The sequence below is a fragment of the Centroberyx affinis genome, unplaced genomic scaffold (genome assembly GCF_046629955.1).
Source record: "Centroberyx affinis isolate AG114_WGS23_722 - 3 ecotype Tasmania unplaced genomic scaffold, CSIRO-AGI_Caff_v1 ptg001803l_1, whole genome shotgun sequence".
Lineage (NCBI taxonomy): Eukaryota > Metazoa > Chordata > Actinopteri > Beryciformes > Berycidae > Centroberyx > Centroberyx affinis.
In genome coordinates, this window is record NW_027280193.1 from 160,838 (window position 1) to 187,500 (window position 26,663).

The 26,663-nt window shown below is 42.8% G+C and overlaps 1 protein-coding gene across 1 annotated transcript in view; it reads right to left on the reverse strand.

The window, feature by feature from the left end:
* fgfrl1a (fibroblast growth factor receptor like 1a) overlaps positions 1-26,663 on the reverse strand; it is an 80,451-nt gene that overhangs the window by 12,110 nt on the left and 41,678 nt on the right. The window contains exon 4 of the mRNA XM_071529593.1: positions 2,281-2,361. Coding sequence (XP_071385694.1) covers positions 2,281-2,361 — 81 coding nt within the window. The remainder of the gene's footprint in view (positions 1-2,280; positions 2,362-26,663) is intronic.

Here is a 26,663-nt window from a genome sequence, read left to right on the forward strand (position 1 = left end):
GAAAAGAGACTGGAACAGAGAGAGCAAAGTGCCGTTAAACTGAAATGAATGGAACTGAGCCCAACTGATTTAAATTGAACTGAATCAAACCAAAATGAAATGAATTGGATAAAGAGGAGAATGAGTAATAGTGATGGAAAGAGAGGGAGGGAAGTGCATGTTTAGGTTGGTACATACAGCAGGTTGGCCGCAAGAGAGACGTATAAATAAAACTGGAGCGACGGCACAGGCGGAAAGTGAGACCAGAGAGGAGGAGAGGGAGTCGTAATGGTGAAAGGAGAAAAAGGGAACAAAAAAAGAAAGAAAGAAAGAGAGCGCACATGAAGCCGTGGAGAGAAGTAAAAACAGAGAGAGGAGGAGAAGAGAGAGCAGGCTGACAAAAAAAAAAAAAAACGAGAGAGAGGTGAGAAAGCGGTGAAAGAGAGCGGGAAGAGGAGAGAAGGTGAGAGCCAGAGAGGGCGAGAGGGCAGGCTTGTTCTGGGTCTCAGAGGGGCCACTTCAACGCCACACTTCACAGTGTAAAAATACTGCTGACCCTCCGACTGACCGCCTTTGATCACAGGGAGAGAGAGGGAGAGAGAGAGAGAGAGAGAGAGAGAGAGAGAGAGAGAGAGAGAGAGAGAGTGTATTCTTGTTCCTCTATCCTTGTGAGATCCAGTTAGGGTTTTAGACTCTCAGAGTGAGGACATTTTTGCAAAGTGAGGTAATTTGGGCCGATCCTCACTTCTTTAAGGGGCTATAGGGTTAGGACAGGTTTAGGGTTAACATTAGAGTAGAATTAAGTTTAGGTTAGGGTAAGGGTTCAAGTTAAAGTTAGTTAAGTTTTAGGACTTGGCTTTAGGGTTAACATTAGAGTAGAATTAAGTTTAGGTTAGGGTAAGGCTTACGGTTAAAGTTAGTTTAGGGGGTATGGATCAAATTTAGAATTAGGATTACGTTTAGATGAGGGTATGGGTTAAAGGTAAAGTTAGTTTAGGATTAGGACTTGGGTTTAGGGTCAAAATTAGAATTATGATTCAATCTAGGTTAGGATAAAGGAAAGGCAAGGTTTAAGGTTAGACAGGTAGTGGTTCAGGGTCACGTTTATCATTATCAAGGATTAAGGAATGAATGTAGTCAATGGAAGATCCAGTAAGACTTTACCTTACAATGGCCTTTTCCAGTGTATTAGCCCAGTGATTCTCAACCTTTTTCATATCAAGGACCCCTAATTTAGGCCACATGAGAGCCACGGACCCCCATTTGATGAGATCTGAGAATATATTTATTGTCACATATGATTTTGTCCAGAATTCCATGACTATCTGTATTGCAGGTAGAGAGATAACAGAGAAACTATGTTCAAAACAGTCATTCTGCTACATTCTCTAACTGTGTTCACTTCTTGTAAATGAAATAATGCTGAAGTTTAACAACTCATCAATTTGCTGGGGACCCCCTGGAACCCCCTCAAGGACCCCTAGTGGTCCCCGGACCCCACGTTGAGAACCACTGTATTAGCCTATGGAAAAGTATTGTAAGCACACAATATTACAGTGTAGGTAGTTGATGAAGATCTCCCCAATACATAATGTACTTACAACAGTGTAACATGATTCAAATTGGTTCCATAGGTTAATACACATGTTAATACACTGGAATAAGGCCATTGTAAACTGTTACCGAAGGTCCTCATAAGGATAGAGGCACAAGGATGTGTGTGTGTGTGTGTGTGTGTGTGTGTGTGTGTACATGAGAGGCAAGCATAGCCAGAAAAAGAATGACAGAGTGTAGGTTTGTGTGTGAGAGACAGACAGATAAAGAGAAACAGGGAAAGAATTTGTGTGTGAAAGAACAAAGAGAGAGTGAAGCGAGAGAGAATGAGTGTATTGACGTACTGTATATGTGTGAGTGTGTATCAAAGGGAGAGAGAGTGATAACAGCGAGCAAAGAAAGTGGGGTTAGGTTACATGACAGGGGGTCCAGGGAGACTTGGGAGGGAGGCGAAGGAAGGAATGTGTCCCTCCAAATCACACCTCACACAAATAGACCGCTCTCCACTCTGTCAGAGCCAATTATCTAAGCAAACAACCACCCTGATGTGTGTGTGGTGTGTGTGTGTGTGTGTAGGGTGATGGGTTGGTATGTGTGTGTGCACATAAGTGGCACACTGACAGAGAATATGCAAGGTGTTTGTTGTCCGATCTGCTACTGTACTTTTTAAAACTGTACATGATATCTAGGCTTCTTTCTCGTTTTTGTGGGATAATGCTTTTAGTAATGAGATCAAAGGGTCGTTACCCAGTTTCCCAGCAAGCTCTGGGGCATGTTCAGAATCTCCGTGGGTCGTTCCTGCTCCATCTCTTCCCGAACTGGAGTCATCTGGTGAGAGAGAGAGAGAGAGAGAGACAATAAGAAGCTTTGTTAGTGATGCAGTAAACTCCACCCATCTGGCGCTCCAAGTATGTTAAAACAAACGCAAAGATGAATTTGTGAAGCCTTCCTCACACAGGCTGGAAGATAAATTCATGTTCACCTTCTTGACATCTAAATTGTCTGGATGATGCCCTGACTGCCCCACCCATCTGGTGCTCCGTTTAGGTTAAAGCAAACATCAATCATATGCAAATACAATTTGAGGCAGGTTAATGTTCTACACATACACACCAATAGACTGAGCTGCATGAGTGATTGAGCTCCAATCGCTCACAGGCTTCTACCTTAAATGTGCATTAAGATTTTTTTCCCATAGCACAACGACTCAACAATAACTTCCCACGGCACCAAGACTTTCAAAAACTCACTTTCTACTCGGCCCACAATTCACAGTTTCAACGGCTCAGCAATGGAGAACAGTGCTATGAGTAAGCGAAAGTGAGCAAGATCTGAAAGCCAACAAAGCAAATTACAAAGCAGTGTTATTGTGCTTTGTGATATATTACCTCTTCTCTGCTCTAATTAGCTAGCTTACTCAATCCATTACAAGCTGTGCCAGAGATCTTGTTGATGTTGTTGGAATTCCCTGGTCGCTGATAGAGGATAATAAAAGTCATAAATTACTTAATGCGCCTGTAATAACATCACATTCATTTTAGCTTTCTGTGCAGTAGTAGCCATGGCATGGGTCACCCATCATCTTTTAAGTCTGATGAAGAGCCACTGTGCTCGAAACGTCACTTCTCTGGTTTATTAAAAGAACTGCTGGGAGCCTTGCTGTGTGTGGACTGGTCTTCACCCTCATTAATGGGTCCCACATCATGCCTCTATCCTAATTCCCTCTATTCCAGATAGAACTGCATGGGGATATTGTAATACTAAACTCAAATCTCTCAAAAAACGCAATCTCTCTCTGTGTGCTTTAGGGCTGCAACTAACAATTATTTTCATTGTCGATTAATCTGTCGATTATTTTCTCGATTAATCCACTAGTTGTTTGGTCTATAAAATGTCAGAAAATGTTGAAAAATGTCGATCAGTGTTTCCCAAAGCCCAAGATGACGTCCTCAAATGTCTTGTTTTGTCCACAACCCAAAGATATTCAGTTTACTGTCATAGAGGAGTAAAGAAACCAGAAAATATTCACATTTAAGAAGCTGGAATCAGAGAATTTTGACTTATTTTTCTTAAAAAAATTACTCAAACCGATTAATCGATTATCAAAATAGTTGGCGATTAATTTAATAGTTGATAACTAATCGATTAATCGATTAATCATTGCAGCTCTAGTGTGCTTTACAATGGTTGAAAAGACAACAAAATTTTCCCAACCGTTTCTCTCAACTCAATAGTGCTGCAAATCACTGCTGTACGAAGGTCACACAGTAGAAAGAGCAACTTCTTCACCGAATAAATCCATCATAAATCTATCTATATCATACTCTATCATAATCGCTTTTCCTCTCACGCTGGCGTATCCGTTTCCCTCTCTCAGCATGTCCTCTCACATTGATTATGACGACCATCAAAAACGATACAAACATCTGTCTGGAGCTTCACGCTAGGAACCGCTTCAAGATGGAACCAATGTATCTGAGGGGCCCTTTAACTGGGGGAGGGATGATATAGACGGTATACTATCAGGTCTGTCAAAACACATGGCAGAGAGGGGGGTGGGGTGGGGGTGGGGGGGGGGTGCTTGGCCTGAACTTGAAACCTCAACCAGAACCTGATGCTAGTTATGGAAGGAAAGAAAAGGAACCGAACAGCCTTGGACCACCTGCAAGCGCTACGTGTGTGTGCGGTTGTGTATACGTAAATGGATATGTTTATGCGTGCGTGTGCGTACGTATATATGGATGTGTGTGTGTGTGTGTGTGTGTGTGTGTGTGTGTGATTTAGAAGACCACCTGCAAGCTCTGTGTGTTTAATTCCGCGCCAAACGTCTTTAAAGCGTCACTATTTGGACGATGGAATAAAAGACACATTTGAAATGCAAAATACGAGGCTCAACCTGCATCCTGGGGGCCCGGTATTAATAGCGTGCTGGCTGGCCGCGTGGTACAGGCCCTGTGTGTGTGTGTGTGTGTGTGTGTGTGTGTGTGTGTGATATGAATTCCTGTGTGGGTGTATCAGCGTTATGTGTGGGTGCGTGCGTTCTGGGGTTATTTAACTAAGTGGTAACTTGAGGTGCTGGTATTCCCGTTGCACCTCACTCCTCCTTCCCTCCCTCCCCTCCACATGCGCGGCGTGTTCTGAGAAAGGACGGCGCGTTTGAAGCCGGGGCGGCGCTGGGGTTTGATCTGAAAGGAGAACATGGTTTAGCACTCCAACAGCTATCCAAACCTCCCCCCAGGCCCAGCGCAGGCCAGTAACCTTACTTGCCAGGCCTCCTACCTGACTCCCACTCACAGAGGGGGGGGGGGGGGAGGGGAGGGGGGGGGTGACGACTCCTTCCCCTGTACGTACAGTGCGGCCATACATCTGAGTCAGTGTCACTGTATTCCCCAAACACAAATAAATACACAGGAACTTGTCCTAATGGTACTGATGCAGAGATATATCAGCCACCGACATACAGCAAAAGTATGTACTTTAGTTCAGTGACAGAGATACATGTCAGTCTACAGATGTATGTTCAACATCTAGTCACTATGTTGTTTCAGGTTGCATGTACAGCTGCAACGATTAATCAATTAGTTGTCAACTATTAAATGAATCGCCAACTATTTTGATAATCGATTAATCGGTTTGAGTAATTTTTTAAGAAAAATAAATCAAAATTCTCTTCTTAAATGTGAATATTTTCTGGTTTCTTTCCTCCTCTATGACAGTAAACTGAATATCTTTGGGTTGTGGACAAAACAAGACATTTGAGGACGTCATCTTGGGCTTTGGGAAACACTGATCGACATTTTTCACCATTTTCTGACATTTTATAGACCAAACAACTAGTGGATTAATCGAGAAAATAATCCACAGATTAATCGACAATGAAAATAATCGTTAGTTGCAGCCCTAGTAGCATGGTGTAACGAAAGGTTTCATCTGTAGAGGAAGATTGGTGTAGTGTACCATGCGGTGGATTTGAAGAGAATGAGATGCATGAAATAAATCATGAGCACAACTAGGGCTGAACAATTAATCAAAATTTTTATCGAAATCGCAATATGGCCTACTGCAATTTTCAAATCGCAGGAGGCGCAATATTTGTTAAAGGCGAAATGTGTGTCAAAATACCATTTTAAATTAAATATTGTCGTGCTGCAGAGATGTCCTGGCCTACACATCATATTCTACAGATTTAAGAAAACATCTTTGTTTGGTACAGATCCCTGCAAAAATCACACTGTAATCATTTTAATACGTTTTTCAATGAAAATGAGAATAATGATATAAAAATTATCATTCCCTATATTTGCAATATCAGTCAAAATAATTGCAATTAGATATTTTTTCAAAATCGTTCAGCCCTAAGCACAACACATCATAAGCATAAATCCTGAGGGTGAGAAGTGTTGTAATGTGCAAAGTCTGCAGATGCAGCCGTCACCGAACTCTCATTGTTTACTGTATACACTGTATGAAACAGAGAGGTACTGCTGCACTATCGCTCTGACAATTTTGGAAAAGTCAAGCTGTGTTCTCTTTTAATGATCTAGCAACCAGCTGATTGAAAGATAACATACATATTGAGCTGTACTTTACAACACCAGGCTCAATACAGGATAAGTGTGCTAAATCAAGTTCCAATAGTATTCATAAATGCAATAAGTGCCAGAAAAGTTAGACAATCAGAAAGTCAATTTAGGCTACTTTTCGACTGATAACGTGCCTGTCACTAATGAAACTGTCCTAAAATTATCCCAAACAGTATAAAACAGACACAGACAATTATGCAAATACTGTTTGACCCATATCTGAAGTGCATGATGGGAGATTTCTACACTCACGTGAACACTAACACCTGGCTGGTGTCTGTTTGGCTCAGCAGTGGATACCAGGTTACTGATGTCTATGCAGACTATATGACCTACTATAAATACATTCTCACCCATGCAGACCAGAGATGTTTCATAGCTGACCACCTGACCGCCCCATTATCACTTCATCCACGTCTTTAAGAAGACGCTTTCATCCCAAGACATTCAGAGAGCAGAGAGAGCAAACTGAATGTGTGTGGTCCCGGTGGGAATAAAACCCCTAACCTATTAACACCATACTTCGGTCTACAGCTTAGCCACCCAAGACTCCTGTACAAGGTGCTGCCATAGATAAGGCTCTGTACTGTACGGTTATTTCAAGGTCACAAGTTCAAATCCCTGGTTGTCATATATTAGGACCTGAGTGGTCCTATTGCGCCCTCCAGTAAGAATCTGAGTCTTAGAAGTGGTTTAACACCATACTGAACCACACAAGACTGCCTCAATCCCAGCTGTGCCCTATATAACACTCTGTGCTTGACAATTAAGGTAACAAGTTCCAATCCTCAGACTGGCGTATACCCAGCCCGAGTACTGATGTTGTGCCAGTAAGCAAGAACCAGAATCTTAAAAGTATTTATTACACTGCTTTGTGGAATGCTCAATTCTGATTGGTCAATGAGTGCCCTCTGAGGTCTGTTATTTCTTAGTAAAAGTCTGCTGTTTCACATATAATCATATCACACCGCAAACAAGGCCAGTCGATTTTGTCAAATTAACTAGCAACGTTACTCCTTGGTTACCGCAGACAAACACTTGGCTAACCGAGGTTAGAAACATGGAGGATTTTTCCAATGTTACTTTTAATTTATTTGGAGAGCACAAAACTTTTGACACCTCAAAAATCAAATTATCGTTTTGTAGCCATAACTTTGAAACTAAAGGAGATTGAGACTTATTTCTAACTCCTTAGGGTATGTTAGCAGTGTCAAGAAATCAATTTAACTTAAAATTTAAGTGATAGGAACGATGTATTTGGGTGTAACAGCAAGTTGGAGACTTGTTCAGTATTGGCTGGAGGTTTGTGCTGACTGAGCGCCTTCTAGTTAAAACTGAGACACAAAAAAATAGAGAAATCTGTCATTATGTGTGATGCAATGCGATTTTAAAAGTCTTCTAGTGAGTCTCTTTCAGTCTCTAACCAGCAAATCTTCAGCATGATAGACACACAGGTTTCAGGTGACGTTTAGTATTTCTAGCGGCGGAGCGACTTCACCACCGTTCCTCAGCTCTGTTATATAAGTGCGAGGTTGGGGGTCGAGCTAATGTTTCAATGTTTGTTTCAAGTTGAACACACACATGGTAGAAAACATATTCCCTCCCTCCTTCAGCTGTATTCAATAAACAACATGCCGCGTTTTCTTCTGATCCTGTTCCACCTTCTAATGTTCAGCCAGATACTCTGCCTGGTGCCTAAAACAACACACACACACACACACACACACACACACACACACACAACAAAGAATGTATACAACATAAGCCCGCAAAAATACAGATACACACATTCACACACACATAAACACACACACACACACTCACATTTAGAAACGCACACACACACTAATACAGATAAACGCACATACACATTCATGCAAACTTACGCACAAACACACACACAATACAAAACTGATTGTGATTAATGGAAGGTAAGACAAAGCAGCAGAGACTTAAAACGAGTCCGATACATTCCTCACTCTCTATCTCTCATAATTTTTATCAGTTCTCCTTTCTTTCTTTCTCCCGATCTCTCCATTTCTCTCGTTCCCTCTCTCTCTTTTCATCTTTGTTTTGTCCAGTTCTCTCTCTCTCTCTCTCTCTCTCTCTCTCTCTCTCTCTCTCCCTTTTACTCTTCAGGGGGGAAATGGCACAACAGTGTGCTACATTTCACACATTTACTGGCTGGGTACCCCTCTGTGTGTTTGTGTATGTGTGTGTGTTCGTGTGTGTGTCTGTGTGTGTGTGTGTGTGTGTGTGTTTGTGTAAGTGTGTGTGTGTGTGTGTGTATATTTGTATAACCCTTCTTTGTATTTACTTTCAGGTCTGTAGAGAGAAGGCGGCAATTGGACATGGGCATACTCAGAAATATGAGTCCCCACAGTCCAGTCCAGTGTGTGTGTGTGTGTGTGTCCAGGGGGCCTGTGTTTTCCTAAAGGGTCATGTCCTTCCAGGTTTTAATATAGAGACACTGGATATGTGGACAGAACCTATGTGTGTGTGTGTGTGTGTGAGAGAGAGAGAGAGGGAGGGAGAGAGAGAGAGAGAGAGAGAGAGAGACATTAGTGTTCATTAAATGTTCATATAGATATACAGTATATGGAGATTTTTTTAGATTTTGTTTATATTTCTTGTTGTTGCATATCTGCTTCGGCAATGAAAGAAAAGCTTACCTTGCCAATAAAGCTCTTTGCATTTGAATTTGAGAGAGAGAGAGACAGAGAGAGAGCGAGAGAGAGAGAGAGAGAGAGAGAGAGAGAGAGGGAGAGAGAGAGAGAGAGAGAGAGAGAAAGAGAGAGAGAGAGAAAGGGAGAGAGAGAGAGAGAGAGAGATGTTTCTGTGTCAGCTGCTACTGACCGCTGTCTGTATCATCAGGGCCAAAACCAAGCAGCAGTCCTGATGTGAGCTGAGTCTGTGTATCTGACAGGCTAACAAACCCCATCAACCGCTGTCAGACCCTGAAAAACTGACCACAGTCACTGCCTCAGCCTGTTAGAGGCAACGCTCGCCTCACACTTCACCCACACTTGATTCTTCACTTCATAATTCACACAGAAACTGGCGAAAGCGGACAAGTTTTGCGTAACAGTGGGAGGAGGAGGAGGCATTGTTTAGCCAAGCCCGGCTACCAGGAGGGTTTATTTTTATTTTTGCCATAATAACAGTTTCATATGAATATTGCAAGGCCTTGCAGTTTTGACTAAACACTGCAGTTTCAGTTCAAACCTCTTTATCTTTTAAAGATATTACAAGAATCAGTCGACTAGGTTGCATTATCATCTCTGTCTCCCTCGTCTTTTCTTTCAATCTCTACTGCATAATGTAGAAATAAATGATCAGAAATGCTATAAAAATCATCTTTTTAAGACAAGACATGGATTGCAATTTTATCAGGGATCATCATTATAGTTTTACAGTACTTGACAGGACTGTTTGATTGACAGGTGATCTGTGGGAAGTGCAGTGCAGAAACGCCACAGCAATGAGCGCTTAGCACCAAAGATGTGAAAAAAAAACAAAAAAACAAAATCAACAATCAAGAACTCATGGACTGCCACTTTAACTGAGTTTGGGTCGCAGGGTTAGATGATAAATTTTGCATTTGGGTCTCGGGCTGATGGAATTCAAAACCCCATATTTTACAGACAGTTCTGCTTGTGTTCACCCCCTCCAACAACCCCCCCCCCCCCCCCCAGTGTAACAACCAGCAGAATAAACACCATCAGCCTTCAAGAGCCAGTTGGCCTGTCAAGACATCGACCCCCTGCTAAACACACACTGTCATTATAACTCCATCAGTTCAGTGATACAGGAGACGCTCTGGAAACAATGGAGCCACATGTTATGGTTTAATTGAAGCCCATTATTGCCGGTGTTGGGATATCAGTAGATTATATAGTCTTGACACCAGAGGAGGTTTTGTTTGCGGGTGAGAGAGAGAGACTGTGAGGAAAGAGAGAGAGAGAGAGAGAGAGAGAGAGAGAGAATGAGATACAGTATTGTATGAATTGAGCATGAGACTATGAAAGACAGAAAGTTGTGTGTGTGTATGTGTGTGTGTGAGTACATCCATATCAGCTACTGTGGTTAAGCCCCAGGCTCTCCTCTCTCTCTCTCTCTCTCTCTCTCTCTCTCTCTCTCTCTGTCTCACACACACACACAACCACAAAGCCCCCAACACCGCAGTTGTCCTCCATTTTGACCCCCACGTTCCAAACAAAGAATATTTTCCTCTCCAGCCACAATCATTTTAGGAATCTTTTACAGATTTTGCTGCCCAAGATTGCCACATTACACACAGTGTCATTAAATCAAATGGTTAGTTTTACAAAGCTGGCTGAGATGTAAAACTGTAATACTGTAAATGTTCTGCAGCACAATGTAATTAGCAGCTGATGTTATCCTCCGTGTAAAAAAAAAACTGTTAGACGAGCTTGGGACCAAGCCAAACCACTGATACTGGATACATGGATGTCAATGTGAAAATATATCGGTTTCTCTTAATTCCCAAAGAAATGTCTTTTTAGTGACAAAACATCTGCAAGACACTGAAAAGAAAATATGAAGGAATTTCACTTATAAGCCTCCTTAACACCTTCTTAAAACTTGGGTAACTTCTTAAGATCTACCCTAAGAGCACTTCTATGAATCCATCACCAGGTTTTCTTACTGACAAACATTTTCACAGTTTGTGTACAAGCTGCTGCAGAGAATACATCAAGCCCATTCCTCTCATTTTGCCGTTAGTTGAGTTTTCCAGATGAAAAATCACGGTCTTAAAGCTTTAAGTTGTCATATTCTCACCAGGAGAGAACAGAGGGAAACCTGAGAAACAATGTTATTCTGCCATCGTGCGTGTGTGTGTGTGTGTGTGTGTCTGCACGAGCGTCCACATGTACATGCGTGTACACGTGTATCCATAGACCCCCTCCCAGTCCATGCACACACATACACACACATACACACACACACACACACACACGCACACACTTGTCACTGTGATTTACACTCTCGCCCGTGGAGAGGCTGTGTAGCCTTATGGAAATCATTATAACTTGTGCTGCTACACAGTTCTCTATTAACGGCCTGAGACAGAGACAGAGAAAGAGGGTGAGACAGAGAAAGATAGGGAAGGAGAGGGGATCGGACTGAGTTTCAGAGAGGTCAAGAGGCAGGAAGGGAGAGATGAAGAGAAAGAGGTGGAGAGAGAGAAGGAGATTGAGAGAGAAAGAGGCGACAATGCAGAGGGAGAGACAGATTTATTAGCCGCGGCCACAGAACAGACATTCCTACACTACAGTTAGCTGCTACGCTGTCTGAGCGACAACACTGGCCCGCATGACAGATTAACAGCTAGTGTGTGTGTGTGTGTGTGTGTGTGTGTGTGTGTGTGTGTGTGTGTGTGTGTGTGTGTGAGCCCAGGGTACTTAGTGGGCAGCGATCACATCGGTGACGTGTGTTTCAGGCGCTGACATTTTCCAAGTTCATTAAATCACTGAATCACACACACACATATATATATACCCCCCCCCTGCCACACACACACACACACACACACACACACATACAGGACCAATTTTTAGATTAAAAAAAAACCTCCTCATAAGGTAAATCTTTTCCTCTGAAATGTTTCTGGAACATTTGATCTCATTACCCCTCATCGTACATACGCAAATGCACGCACACACACGCACACACACGCACACACACACACACACACACACACACACACACACACACACACACACACACACGCACACACACACACACACACACACACAAACTCACAAACCCCCACCCCCCACCAACACCTGACAGCCTTTTCTGTTCCAAATATTCCCTCTCTCACACGCTCTCTCTCTCTCTCTCCCTCTATCTCCCAGTACCTCATTCTCTCTCTCTCTCTCTCCCTCTCTCTCCCCCACTATCCCATTCTCTCTCTCTCTCTCTCTCTCTCTGGCCAAGACAACAAACTTTTACGAGTGCAACTTTACGATGCTATTTACAAATGTGATTACACGTTGTGCCATACTGGGCTCAATCTCTCTGAAATATGATGAACACGCTTCAACGTTCTGCTGGCAATTGCTTCCAGCTTTTTGACCCACTTGGTATAAACCTCACACACACACACACACACACACACACACACACACACACACACACACACACACACACACACACACACATGAAGGCATAGACTCATGCGTACATACACATGCACACACACACCCTTTCATAGTAGTGATCTGGGTATGGGGTTGATTACCCAGCGTTCTTTGCTTTCTGGCAGGAGTTTTGGAGTGAAGGCAGGTTTAAGGAGGCTCGGTGTGTGTGTGTGTGTGTGTGTGTGTGTGTGTGTGTGTGTGCGTGCGTGCATGTGTGTTTCTACGGAGGCCTTATTCCATAGAGCAGAGAGGCTGAAATGGGATTTAGGGCTTCCTCCTCTCTTTGCAGATTTAGGTAAAGAACCGGAGAGAGAGAAGAGAGAGAAAGAGATAATAGACTGGTTAACAATCCTTTAACATAAGGGTTAGGGTAATGGTTTTGTGAATAATTATGGTGTGGCTAATGATTTTGATCAGTACTGTGGGTGACACAAAAGGTTGGAAACCTGTGCCTGGTTCCACTGAGGAACCGGCTCCAGTGTTTCCAGAACCAAGCGGATCAAAACATTTGCCTCATCGATTCCGATTATTGATTCAGTTTTTTCCCTACACTTTTTTTTTTGAATGGAACAAAATGTGCAATGTTTAATTCCCTATTGAACTTTGTTGCTTCCCAGTCTTCCCTGGTCTGCTGTGTGAGTGACTGTGAGGTGAACTGAGGCTCAGACAGCAGTGTGTTCAGTAGACTGAGAGAGAGAGAGAGAGGAAGAAGACTGAAAGAAAGATTGAAAGTGTGGCTACAGTTCAATAAAGAGTGTAGTTTGTCCGCTTGTCACTTTGCTCTTCAGCTACAAGGAAGCTCCTGTGTCATGAAGAACTGAATTGAACACACTTCACAACAACAAAACTGAACACACAGGTAATCTTCAGTGTATTATGTGGCTACGTTTTGGCAGTTTTGTGCAGGAGATTGGTAGAACGTACACAAAATACGATGCAAATAAGGCAGAGGTTTGAACTACCAGGGACTACTTTCTTGTGCGTTCCTGTGTCCTCCCAAGACACGTTTGACGTAATATCTAACAGCCAAAGAATGATTCCACTACAAAAGGCCGAGGACAGAGGAAGGATAAAGATCCTGGAAGCTTACTTGCCAAACTAGAACGCATCGGATAGTGATTTGGCTGACAAGAACAAATGGGAAGCCTCAGTTACGCATCACGTCCAAACTATAGCTGGCACAAATAAACATCTCTTGAAGCAGCTGGGGAATTGAACAGCTGTGTGTCTTAACTGATGGCTCGACCTCAAACGCAAAGCTCATCTCAGACTGTTAAGGATGTAAAGATGCTTCTCTGTTCTCCTGTTTCTGAGAAGCTGAGTTCTCCTCAAAGGCTCAACTTGGGAAGAATGTTCTCTGCGGGATCAAATATCAACTTTGAAGTCTTGGATTTAATAATCATCTATAAGAAGGTGGTGATGAATAGGTGGTTGCTCACCTGAAATAGTTGTGGAAATGACATTTCATTTTAAAATGTATGAATCTACAGGTTATATCGAGGGGTGAGAACCAGAGGGGCGTAAGTGACATTTTGGGCGAAAATGAGTTATATATATCAAATGAAAGCTCTTGATGAGCTCTTTCTAGAGCACTTTTGCACTTTTACACAAATGTGTAAAAAAGTGAAGGAATGTGGAAATCATTATCACTCCCAATTCACAGAAAAAAAAAGTTGTTCAAAAGCAAGATAATCATAATGGACTCTGTAGCCTATTTTCAATTGGTTATTTGGCGAAATGGCTAAACAATTAGTTATTTGGCCAAATGGTTATTTTTAATGTTTTAACAAAATTAATTACATTCAATGAACTAATATGATATAAGGATATTTTATATGATATTTTATATTATAACAATGGATTAGTCAAATGTCACTTCGCCCCTCTGGTTCTCACCCTTCGATATGATAAAAACCACTAACAACTTTTTATGACTTTGGACGTTAATCGTGTGCAATCACTGAACATAGCCAAAAAAAATGAGGCGGCACACAGAGAAATATGCCTGGTCATCAATATGAAGAGCTGACCATTCAGAGATATGAGCTTTTCCTCCGACAGCATTATTACTGCTTTTCTAACCCTGTGTCCGCCCGGCCCGGCTGAAAGTGTTCTGCTTACCGCTGCAGCAAAAACCTACTGTGTGTATTCTTTAGCTAGGTTTGAAATGTTGAACATTTCATGCTTATCTAAACCTTAATCCTCTGCTCTCCACCTACTGTCTGTGTTCTCTCCCTGTAGAGGTAAACACTGGGTATGTGTGTGTGTGTGTGTATGTGTGTGTAACAGTCTTTACAGTGAAGTCAAACAGAACAGTGTTTCGCTGATCATGTGAGCCTGCAGACTAAACAAAAACAGTTTCTCAGGAAGCCTTTTGTATGTCAGCATCATGTGCGAGAGAGAGAGAGAGAGAGAGAGAGAGAGAGCAAGAAAAAGACAGAGAGGGAGAAAGAGAGAGAGCAGGAGAGAGAGAGAGAAAGAAACACTCTGTTGTGTGTTAATGTTCATACATCTATGTGTGTGTGAGTGTGTGTGAAGAAAGAATGAAAGTGAGAAATCCACCTTTTCACGCCATGTTCAGGTATATACAAGAGAAAAAGGCAGAGAAAATGTATAACAATACAATGTGTGTGTGTGTGTGTGTGTGTGTGTGTGTGTGTCTAACTCCAAGCAGAGCTCTGTATTTCCTGAAGCTGAGCGGACCGCAGTTTGATCTCATGCCATGAATGGGCTCAACATACTAATTACAACCACCTGTGTGCGTGTGTGTGTGTGTGTGTGTGTGTGTGTGTGTGTGTGTGTGTGTGTGTGTGTGTGTGTGTATGTGTATGTGGGCGGGGGAGGCTGTATGGTCATGTAAAAAAGCGACCTGCTTTACCTTAGTTTCCACTCTGTCCACACACACACACATACACACACACACACACACACACACACACTCCTCCTGTTGTCCTTGACTGTCAATTACAGGAAATAATAATGTAGCGTCATCCTTAGAGGAAGCGTGTTTTTTCCCAATCTTAGGTTAACCTTTCAGTGTGTGTGTGTGTGCGTGTGTGTGTGTGTGTGTGTGTTCCCCCATCACTGTTCTGCGTCAACCTTCATTAAGAGGCCTGTTGGATCCACTTCAGCCTTGATCTGCCTGTCTGTCTGTCACTCAGTCACAAGTGTCTGTCTCACTGTCTGACTTTTCATCTCTAGCTATATTTCCATTCAACTGTAAAGCAAATTTTTAAGTGCTAATCAGAACGTACAAATCCACATTTCAACTGCTGAGCCATGTCCACGTAAGTATTTATTTTACTTTTTTCTTTTTTAGCATATAATTTCTTTATCGACAGCTCAAGTGAGCATAAAAACTTGTGTGAAACTGAGGAAATCTTATCGTAACTTTGCATTTTCCATTCAGCTTTTCTAATATGATACATCATAATTCATATAAAAAATATTTGAATGGCCCAGCTTCTGTGTCCATCTTTCTGTCAGTCAGTAAATCAGCCTGTGTGCCAAGTCTTCTTGTTTGTCAGTCAACATTTCTGTCATCCTGCCTGTCTGTCTTTCTTGCTGTCTGCCAATTTTCCTGTCTGTCTGACCCAGCCGGCATGTCTGTCTTGTCTGTTGAAATGTCTGCAGCTGCTCTGTCTCTCCCCACCCAGTTTGTATAACTGAAGATGGTTCAGCGTGTTTTATGATACTGACAGGAGGAGATGACTAGTGTGTTTGATAAGGAAGCACAGTCTCCTTGAAGCTAAAACAGGATTTTTTTGGGGGGGAAAGGAGTCAATTCTACAGTAAAAAAAAAACTGTTGATTGTTCAAAATGTCTGGTGTTTTTCTTTCCTTATGTTTCACTCCTCTACAATAAAACTGCAAGGCATTATCTTGAGAATACAATTGGCTGTAGGTGAGCTTCAGGCAGCAGTCCATTGCAGAGACATGAATCTAGAAAAACATATGCCATTGTGATCAGCAAAGCCCCAAAGGTTCCCAGTCCATCCTGGTAAAATGCTCAATAAGCTAACGCTTCCAGGCAACTAATGCCAGCCAGTTTTGGCTAATATTGCTTAGCAATAACATTTTGTTCCAGGATGTAAAATCTACCGTGGGGACTTAAAATAGTTCCAGATCCCTCAGTGTTGCAAATTTATAGGTAAAAGGCTTTAGCCAATTGTGTTCACTGTACAGTTGTATTATTGTACCTCTCTCTCCTTTCTAACCCTCTGCTTCTCTAAACCAGAAACCAAGACTCAAGACAATCTGAATTTTGGGAGGACCAAATGGCATCAATCCCTCATCCTGTTGGGTCTAAAGTGCAGTTCGATGACAGCATTTGATCTGCATTTGAACTCAATTTTCTCATCCTGGCGACTTCACTTGGCCTTGCTAAGAAGCTAAATGTCACAAGAGTCAATTGTTTTGCTTGTTGTCATGTCATGGTACCAAATTCCTTATACATGTCATATACTTGACAACTCCCCAGAGAATGGGTCTAAACTTGTTGCATTCAGCTGTGGGTTATATGTGTTAAGTGGAGAGAGCGGTAGTATAGCATAGTAAAAACAAAAGAGCAAGAGTTTTTCCAGTCGAGAAAAAGTAGTCAAAACACAGCATGTCTTCTGGCTGCACTGCATTCTGGTCTATTGAGGCTACTGTGTGTGGAGAAATTGGTCTCTCTGCCTCTTCTACGAAGGATTTCTCCTGTATGATTGTTGCAAAATGAGTGAGTCTAGTCTTTGATTCTGAGGGACTGACACCAAAATCGAATGTTTTACTGTTGATGTTTTAGATCACTGAAAACTTTTCTGCAATCAAACTCAATTGTAGTTGCACTGGAAATATCTTGTCAAATTACATCACCGATAGCTGTTTTTGTAACGTTAGCGTTAAAAGTATTTTAGGGTGGATTTTTCCTTTAAATGCCCTTACTTTCTGTCAGCGTCACAGATGCTGTTCCAGTATGACCCCGACCTTTCACCTCACTGGAGGGAGCAACAGAAAGGAGAATTTCCCTCTGGGGATCAATAAAGTATCATATCGTATAGCAATTCTGACAATCTTAACGCATCCTGTTGCAACCGCTGCCTTAATGTAACAGCAAGGGGAAGGAAGAAGGAGTTTAACTGTGCAGCTGCCAGCTGACTAAGCACAAATCCTACTCCACTCAATCTTCATTTGATATTATCCAAATACACAATATGTGATTAAGGTGCCATGTTTTTATGGGGCATTAATAAGCCCAGATACGTTTTTCCCTCTGAGTTTCTCTTACATTCAGCCCCAGTATATTTTCAGACGCTGCGGCCAGGCACGGGCCATTTACCCTTGTGGTCGGATTCAGATTAACAGCAAGGTCTGGGTTTGGTTCTGGGATGAAAAAATGTTGAGAGAACCAACACTGAGAAAATACATGAAGCAGCCCAACCCCCTCCGACGCTGAACATGGACTGTGTCAGAGCATGAAATATCAACAGAGCGCTGAAATAACATACAGGCATGAGGCACAAGTGGTTCCACGCACCCGCTCATAAACGTCAAATACCGATGGGGTTTATGAGTTCTGAAAACATACAGTTAGGGATCGGGTGTTCGGTTTTCGGACTCTGCGTGTGTGTGTGTGTGTTCGTGAAGCAAAAGAGTCTGGTTAAGTTCATTTCACTGTTTTCAGCCTCGGTAGAAAAGGAAAGTGAATTACCCTCCTTCTCTTCCCCCTCTCTTTCTAACTTTCTCTCCACATATGTGCATATGCATGTGTTCAAGTGTGCATTAATCTTTGCATGTACTTTGCGTGTGTGTGTGTGTGTGTGTGTGTTCATTCACGTAGCTGTTTTACATCACTGTTCACACTTCATTGACGGAGCAGCGGGGTCAGGCATGGAACACCGACTGAGATTTGCCTAAAATGGATCGGGTATGGACGGCAAGCCGGGAATCTGGCAAACATACAGCCTGCCTAAAGCCTTGACCTCCCACCCACCGCATTAGCGTGATGGACCGATCCGCCAAGGACAGATATGATTCAGTGGAATTACTGGATTACTTCATGTCCAGCGCTCACAGGGGGGCTCTGAGATCATAGAAGTGGAAACAAAGTATATGTGTGTGTGTGTGTGTGTGTGTGTGTCTACACATAGGTGCACTTACCGTCAGTGCGAGACAGAAAGTCTTAAAGAAGCATTAGATTGTCTTTTGCGGTCCAGAGGGAATGCAGTTAGCTCCAAATGGACTAAACAGACTGGGCTTCTAAAGGAGAAATCCACCCTAAAACACTTTAACACTGTTAAAAACAGCGATGTATCTTGGATTTCTGGGTCCATTTTGTTCTTTGGTGGTATATTTTTCTTATTTCCATGGATAACTGGCCAAACATAGACAACGTGACATCGCATGAAGATATTTCCAGCGCAGCTACAACGCAGTTTGACAGCAGAAAATATTTCAACTACCGTAAAAGTCAGGTTTTGGCGTCACAGAGAGCAAGGGCTTCTTTCTAGATTTACCACTTTGTACCGACATTAAACAATAACACAGGGAGAAATCTATCATAGAGGAGGAGATAACAATGCAATGCAGCAACAAGACATGTTGAGTTTTGAGTAAGGCTTTTTCTTGAGTGGAAAAACTCACTTGCTCTTACGACGCTATCACTATTTCTCTCTCCACTACATGTATAACACACAGCTGAATGAAACAAGTTCATGCCCGTTCTCTGGGGGTTGTCAAAGGGCATTCTGGGAAATGTAGGAAATCACTAACTAACAAAGTAGAAGTAGACTAGACGAGGCAGGTTGAGGGAAAGTGGGTTCACCAAAAACAGTAAATTGCAATACCTCATCGCAAAATAACTCCTGGAATGCATTAAACATCACAGATTTATGAGATATAACAGTGTAAGAGTATCCGAGTGGGGGAATTTCCCTTGTAATACCTGCCTCTACTTTCCCTCTCTCTCTGTCACACACACACACACACACAGACACACACACACACACACACACACACACACACACACACACACACACACATACACACACACACAGCCACATTGCCATAATTAAACTGCTGAGCCCCATTTTATTTTCACAAACAGACTTGATAGTGATGATAACTGCAATTTTAATAGTATATATCCAGTGGGTGATTTGTTGAATTGTTGAATCAACAAGAGGGCTGGAGAACATGCACTGTTTGCTCAAAATACACAGTTACAAAGTCAAGATATATGAATTAATGGGAAACAAATCCAACCTCAAACCATCCCTTCATATACTTACTAATCTCAAACCCCAAAAAACCGTGCAGTGCCAGTGTAGCCTCTCTCTCATGTGATTCAGTACATAAAGCTCCACTGCACACAAAGAGGCAGCGAGGCTCATTTATACAGGAAGATGGATGGTTAAACGGCTTACTGGTGTTGTTGGCCCTCATGTATTATTGTTAAACTCCCTTGTTGTCTCAAGAACCAAAGATGTTTGGTTTAAAAGCGAGAGAATCAATCTTCTCCGACTTTTACATTCAAAGACCCCTGGACTGTAAATGAGTGATTTAGTGAAGAGAGCAATAGCTGTGCATGGAGTCTGTCTCGGTTACCGAACGCAAGTGTGTGTGTGTTTGTATATGTGTGTGACTGCTTGTGTGCATGTGTCGGTGTGTGTCTTTGTTCCTGTATGCAAGTGTGTGTGCATCTGTATATGTGCATGTGCCTGCCTTCTTATTGAATGTATGTGTGCACATGTATGTCTGTCTGCATGCATGTGTGTGTGTTTGTGTGTGTATGTGTGTGTGACTGCTTGTATGCGTGTGTGTGTGTCTGTTCTTGAAAGCTAATCTGTGTGTGTACAGTAGGTATATCTGTCTGAATGCATATGTGTGTGTATGTGTTATTTAATGCAAGTATGTGTGTGTATGTTACTGAATGCATGTGTGTGTGTGTGTGTGTGTCTTTGTTATCAACAACAAGTTTATGCGTGTATGTGAATGAGCATGTGTCTGCATGCGTGTGAACATGCGTGTGCCTTCTCTTTGTTATTGAATGCAAGTGCGTCTGCATATGTATATGTGCATCTGCCTGTGTGTGTGTGTGTGTGTGTGTGTGTCCGTCCAGCTGCTGCCTGTGTAACTCTAGTAAACATCAAGGCAGCGCGGCGCTTTGCTGAATTAACGAATCTCTCACATCCATCGCCACGCGCCGCCTTTGAAACACACACCGCCGGCCTCGGCTCCGCACTTTGAACTCTCAATCATTCTCTCCCTCGCCCACCCTGCTCCTCACTGTATCAAATTATATTCCGGTAAAACATCCACTCATTAGTGCTTTAGTGGTTTTTCTCCTCATTTGACCTCTCACTCCTCTTACATTCCTGAATTCATTTTGCAACCCGCGCTGGAGGTGTGATCGCAGCCGCCAGGAAGCTGCAGGAGGCGGAGAAGGTTGAAAAGAACATTCCTACGTTTGGTTTCCGACAAACTATGCAAATCTCATCTACTACTACTACATATTCACATAAACCTTATCTACTCATTTATACTTCCTCAATTCCTCCATCTTTGCTCTCTGAACACTAACAGTAATGTCTTTTTCTCCAGTGTCATATACAGTGACGAATCAGATTCCAATAAAAACAATTTGACGACTTGTTTCTCTTCATTATCTCGTTATTTTTCTCCCTGTGTAATCCCTCTCTGTCATGCTGATTCTCTCTTGTTCTTGTTTATTATTATTTTTGTGTGACAAATGTTATTCCAATAAACCATGTCAGCTCATTAACCAGCAACAAAAGGCTACAGAGCAGAGAGAGAGAGAGAGAGAGAGAGAGAGAGAGAGGAAAACAACCCCAAAAGAATGTGCCAACATAAAGGCATGCACAGTATATAAAATGCCACAGATATGAAACCAACATAAATTATCTGTAAATACACATCTTGTTCAATGCCTATTTCTTACAACCAATTTGACAAAATCCAATTAAGTTAGATTTAGTTATAGAGGCCAGCCCAAAAACAAAACACTATGAATGCGTATGTGAACATGTCATTTTTATTTATGCATCATTTGAGACTCTTAAATGGGTCATGGGCTGGCGTATTACTTATGTAAACATACTTAAGTGAATATATTTCCAGCATATTTATGTTCACCTGCAGCAGTAATTTGTATATAATGAGATTACTTTCTCATACGAGCTGGAGTCAGTTCATTTTGACTGTGATCACTTCAAAATGTACATAACTTATGTAAATGTTAATAATATGCACCATTACTGTATTAGGTCTGACAGTGAGGGCGACTTTATGGGCAGTAGCTCCTGAAATCACCCTCTACTGAAGGAACGGCACTGACACATTCATGCTTCGGCTTTCCCACGCAGAACAGTAAGTGCCAGAAAGTATTTGAAGGCTAATTTTATATCGTGACAGCTTACTTGACACTTCCTGAACTGTCCTGATGCAGTAAACCCCTAAACCCCACCCACCTGGTATTCTCAGGACATTAATATGAACGCTAAGAATTATTAGTGGCGAGTATTTGACCCAGGTCCGCCTGCTGCTGCTGCTGTGCCCGGCGTTGAGTGCTGTGAACCCCGCTGGAATGTAAGAGAGGCCTTAAAACAAGTCGCACTTCAAAGCAAGGACTGCACCTCTTAAGTGTGTGTGTGTGTGTGTGTGTGTGTGTGTGTGTGTGTCATGAATGCGTTCTTTCCCTTGTGCACGCTTGCATGTACGCTTGTGTGTGTCTGTGTGCTTTGGTGCTTACAAGTATGCTTAAGTGCCTGTATGTGCGTGTTTACATTTATACGAGTTTGTGTATGTGTCTGTATAGGTGTGTGTGTGTGTGTGTGTGTGTGTGTGTGTGTGGTTGTCCTCTTTAAGTTCAAAGATGCTGGCACGCTCTGCTGTGTGAGGTTACATGCTGACAGGCTGTCTTTGATGAACAACTACTTACAGCGATGTAAAACTAACTCGCTCATCGTTTACACGTTACTCAGCACTCATCTGTGTGACTCAGAGTTTCTGGATTAATAATAATGTGACTCTCTATTTATCCGCCCGTAGGGATGTTCTCCTTTTTTTTGCTCATACCTCTCCACAGGGAGGTCAGAGGTGTGTCTCATTTATAAGTGTACCAGCCTGCTACAAGGTCAGGTATTGGAAAACTGTCTAAAATTAGCGAAAAAATACTGTGACATAACGCAGCAGGCGGTTGTTTGCAACATGTCCTTGTGGTTGGATCTGTCCTTGTGAAAATAAGCCATACATACTGCTCCTGTTATGTGAAAACCACTCCAATTTTGGTGATTTCCTTTTTTTTTTTTCTTCAAACATAAATTGAAGTTCCTCTATGGGAAAATTCTATGCCCCTTTAGGCTTCTGAAACCCTTTCAAAACCCCAGTGGATAAACTCAAAAATGCACGGTGGTTGAGCTAAAAACCAGGCTGAACTTTTTAGTTCCTGAAAAGTTTACATTTCAGAGATACAAGGTTTTCAGCCAACAGCAGCGATAGGCATAACCATATACATATACAAGTGTAAATACTTGTAGTCATACATAAACTTACACTTTCTATTCATCAAATCTTCACAGTCCAACGTGTGGGGACTGATCTAATTCTGTTCTTGTGAGATTTTCTCCTTCTGATACACTTTTTGCAGTAAGTAAAGGAACTAAACAACTAAATAAGACAGCCAGATAGATAGATAGATAGATAGATAGATAGATAGATAGATAGATACAGTAGGATCCAGAGGGAGGAGAAGGGGCTGTGTGGGCTGACAGAGGCTTAACTCTGTGGCTTGTTCTCGCCGTTTAACAACATGTCTGACAGCCTCTTCATCTCCTCCGCTCTCCCTGCCTTTCTCACTCTCTCTCTCTCTCTCTCTCTCTCTTTTCTTTCCGCTCGTTGTGGCAGCAGCTTTGGTCTTCTGGCCAAGTACAGTAGAGAACAGAGGAGGAGGACACACTCGGCTCGTCACGGAGACTTAGGCCTGACGAGGAGCGACGCGAAGCGCTCCGAAACCCACATCAAAGCCCCCGGAGAAGAGCGTGGAGAGAAGCTGTCGGAGGGCGAGGACGCGGCGGAGCGGCCTTTAATGAAAGCGTGGCCGATCGGGTAATAGCTCCAAAACCTCTGGAGTTGAAAGGAATTAAAAAGGCGTTGGATTTGGTGTGAACGGTACAGAATGGCACACAAAACACAAAACACGCAGAACGCACGCGAGGTTCCTGTGCCGACACGTGAACACGCGTGTTCACATAAAGAAACGCAGAGAAACACACAGAGAAAACAGTACAAATGTATTCATATAGTATAGAATCACATTAACACACACACACACACACACACACACACACACACACACACACACACACACACACATTGTGGAGAATGCTGAAGTGCAGTCAGGACAGAGGAATGCAGAAAAGAGATTGTGGTTATGGACAAAACGTTGACTCAAGATAGCTGTGTGTGTGTGTGTGTGTGTGTGTGTGTGTGTGTGTGTGTGCGCGCGCACGAGTGTGCACGTGTGTATCAGTTTTCAACATGCTGTCACACTGATCAAACTCTAGGCTGATAGCACAGGCGCCGCAGAGCCATCACTGTGTTTGCCTAAGAACCACAGGGAAAACTGCATACCACACACACACACACACACGACACGTCTTAGTCACACACAGAGTAAACATATTGTGTATGCATTTATGTGAAATGTAATGCGAAGGAATGTAGCATCATTAATGCAAGTGAATACACGTGCGCACACACACACACACAATGGCTCAAAACAAAAACCAGTCTCTGTTGAAACACAATGCCGGTTTCAAAATAATTCTGATAGTCTTTGCATCTTTGATGTTTTGTTATTTTTAATCTAGGCTCATTACACTTTTCAGTTTCAAATTACATATAATTTCACATATTTTACTCAACAGTCTTTTTGTTCTATGTACTTCTGTTGCCTGCCTTTTTCACCTTAGCTATGTTAAGTACAAGGTGATAAAGCATTTTTATCAAGCTTCCTGGCTGATTCTGGGACTGAGATATGGCACGGTGGCAGCTTTGGAAAACAGTTTAGTCTACCCGCCTCCTGCAAGTTATCACAGCACAGAAAAACCCTGAATAGGCAACAACTCTGTATCTAAATTCAGAGAAAACACTGGCGTTGGAATACATAGCTGAAACTGTGATAACCCTTTTGATAAGTGAAACAAGTTTTTCCGTGCCTGCTGCTTTTGTGCGTTTACTGTCTAACTGAACGTTGAGGTTTTTATTTTTTTTCTCCGCACCCTGCCCGCTTGTTGTGATGTGAAGGCGAGATCGCAAAAACCAGATGTAACTGGTGGAATCTGAAGAGCGACAAAAAGGGAGACTGAAGGGGAATCTCGAGTATAATTCGCCCTTCACGTCGTCATTAAGACATCAAAGCGGTTGCAGAAGTTACGGGGGGAGAGTAACGAACGAGAGAAGAAAAGGAGAGCAAAGAGAGAGAGAGAGAGAGAGAGAGAGAGAGAGAGAGGGAGGAGAAGAGGAGGAGGAGGAGGAACGTTGAATGTTGAAGAACCAGTCTCTTTGGCTTTGATGATGGCGCGAGAGCAGAAGCAGCAAAAGCAGACAAAAGTTTCTAAAACTTCAAAAGGAACCTTTTTGTAGCGCAGGACCGCTCTCTCTCTCTCTCTCTCTCTCTCTCTGTCTTTCTCTGTGATTCTTTCATTCTTTCCTCTCCCTCCTCTCTTCAAACATGTCTCTGCTAATTGCCAGACCCTGTTCTGCCCTTCGTACGCTCTCCACTCCTCCTCTCAGGTCTTTTCAGTGTGTGTGTGTGTGTGTGTGTGTGTGTGTGTGTGTGTGTGTGTGTGTGTGAGGTTTCTACAGAGGTAAGGCCTAATAACCAGCTCAGAGTGGGACAATGGGGCCTGCAGGGCCAGTGACAAAATCCCAGCCCTAATGAGAAAAGACTCCTTCACCGAACGAGTAGAGCCATCAATAGGCCGGCCTATTATAGACTTACAGAGTGAAAGGAAGAGGAGGGGGGGCAGTGTGTGTGTGTGTGTGTGTGTGTTTCGGCCGGGCAGGTCTGCATGTATCTGAGAGAGAGAGAGAGAGAGAGAGAGAGAGAGAGAGAGAGACATACAGAGATAAAGCAAAAGAAGAGTGTGTGGGGTAGAAAGTCAGAGAAAGAGAGGGAGGGGGAAAGAGAGAGAGAGAGGGAGAGAGAGAGGGAGTGTGTGTGTGTGTGTGTGTGTGTGTGCTGGTACCTCCTGAGGGTAACAATAGTGAACAGGACTAATCCTCCAGTCTGTATAATGGCCACTAAGCTGTCTATTCAGAGGTACATGGCTCCCTGCTAACTGCTCTGATCACACACAAATACCCCCACTCACACTTCCTTCCCTCCTTCTTCCTTCCTTCCTTCCTTCCTTCCTCTATTTTCACTTCTACTTGTTATAATCTTTCGTTCTCTCTCCATCCATCTTTTCCGACTTCCTCTTTTGTTTCCTCCTCCTTCCTTCTTCTTCCCTTTTTTGCCTTCATTCCTTACTTTCTTCTGGTCTTTCTTCGTCCCTTCCTTCCTCCTTCATTTCCTCCATCACTCATTCCCTTCTTTGCTCATTTCATTTCTTTCCCCTCTTCCTTCCTTCCATCTCCTGTTCTTTTTGTCTTGTAGTCTATCTCACTGCCTTTCTCTGACTTTTTGCATTCATCTATCTATCTATCTATCTATCTATCTATCTATCTATCTATCTATCTATCTATCTCTTGCTGTTATGGATGGTTGATGAAGTTTTTAACCGCTGTCCTCCATCTGTCGCTCTCTCTCTCTGTCCCTCCTGTCTTATAATCCCTTTTCTCCTCTCTTTCTTCCCTCCCCCCCCCCCCCCCTCACCTCTCCTCCTCCTTCCCATCTTTTTTCTTTTCTTTTTTTTTTGTTTTGGAGAGGTTGACCCCTCTGCCGTGAGAATGTAGCGCCATTGTTTCATGTGAGGACACAGGACACTGAAGCACCTTGTTTCCATTCTGTTTTAGGTGGTGGTGGTTAGGGAGTGTGTGTGTGTGTGTGTGTGTGTGTGTGTGTGTGTGTGTGTGTGGACGGATGGGGGGGGGGCTGGACACATGTCCCATAAGGACCCACTCTAAGACCACTGAGTGTCTCCTTGAGTGGATTTGTTGTTGCCTCAGATGCCTTTCTCATGTCTGAGCTCTCCCTGCCTGCTGCCTCGGCTTCCTCCTGCATTTTGCTTTCCTCGTTCACTCACTCATTCACTCGCTCACTCACTTGTTCACTCATTCACTTGCACACCCGGTCACTACTAACTGACTCACTCACTCACTCACTCACTCACTTGTTCAATCACTCATTCGCTCACTTTCTGCCGCTCTGTTTTCTC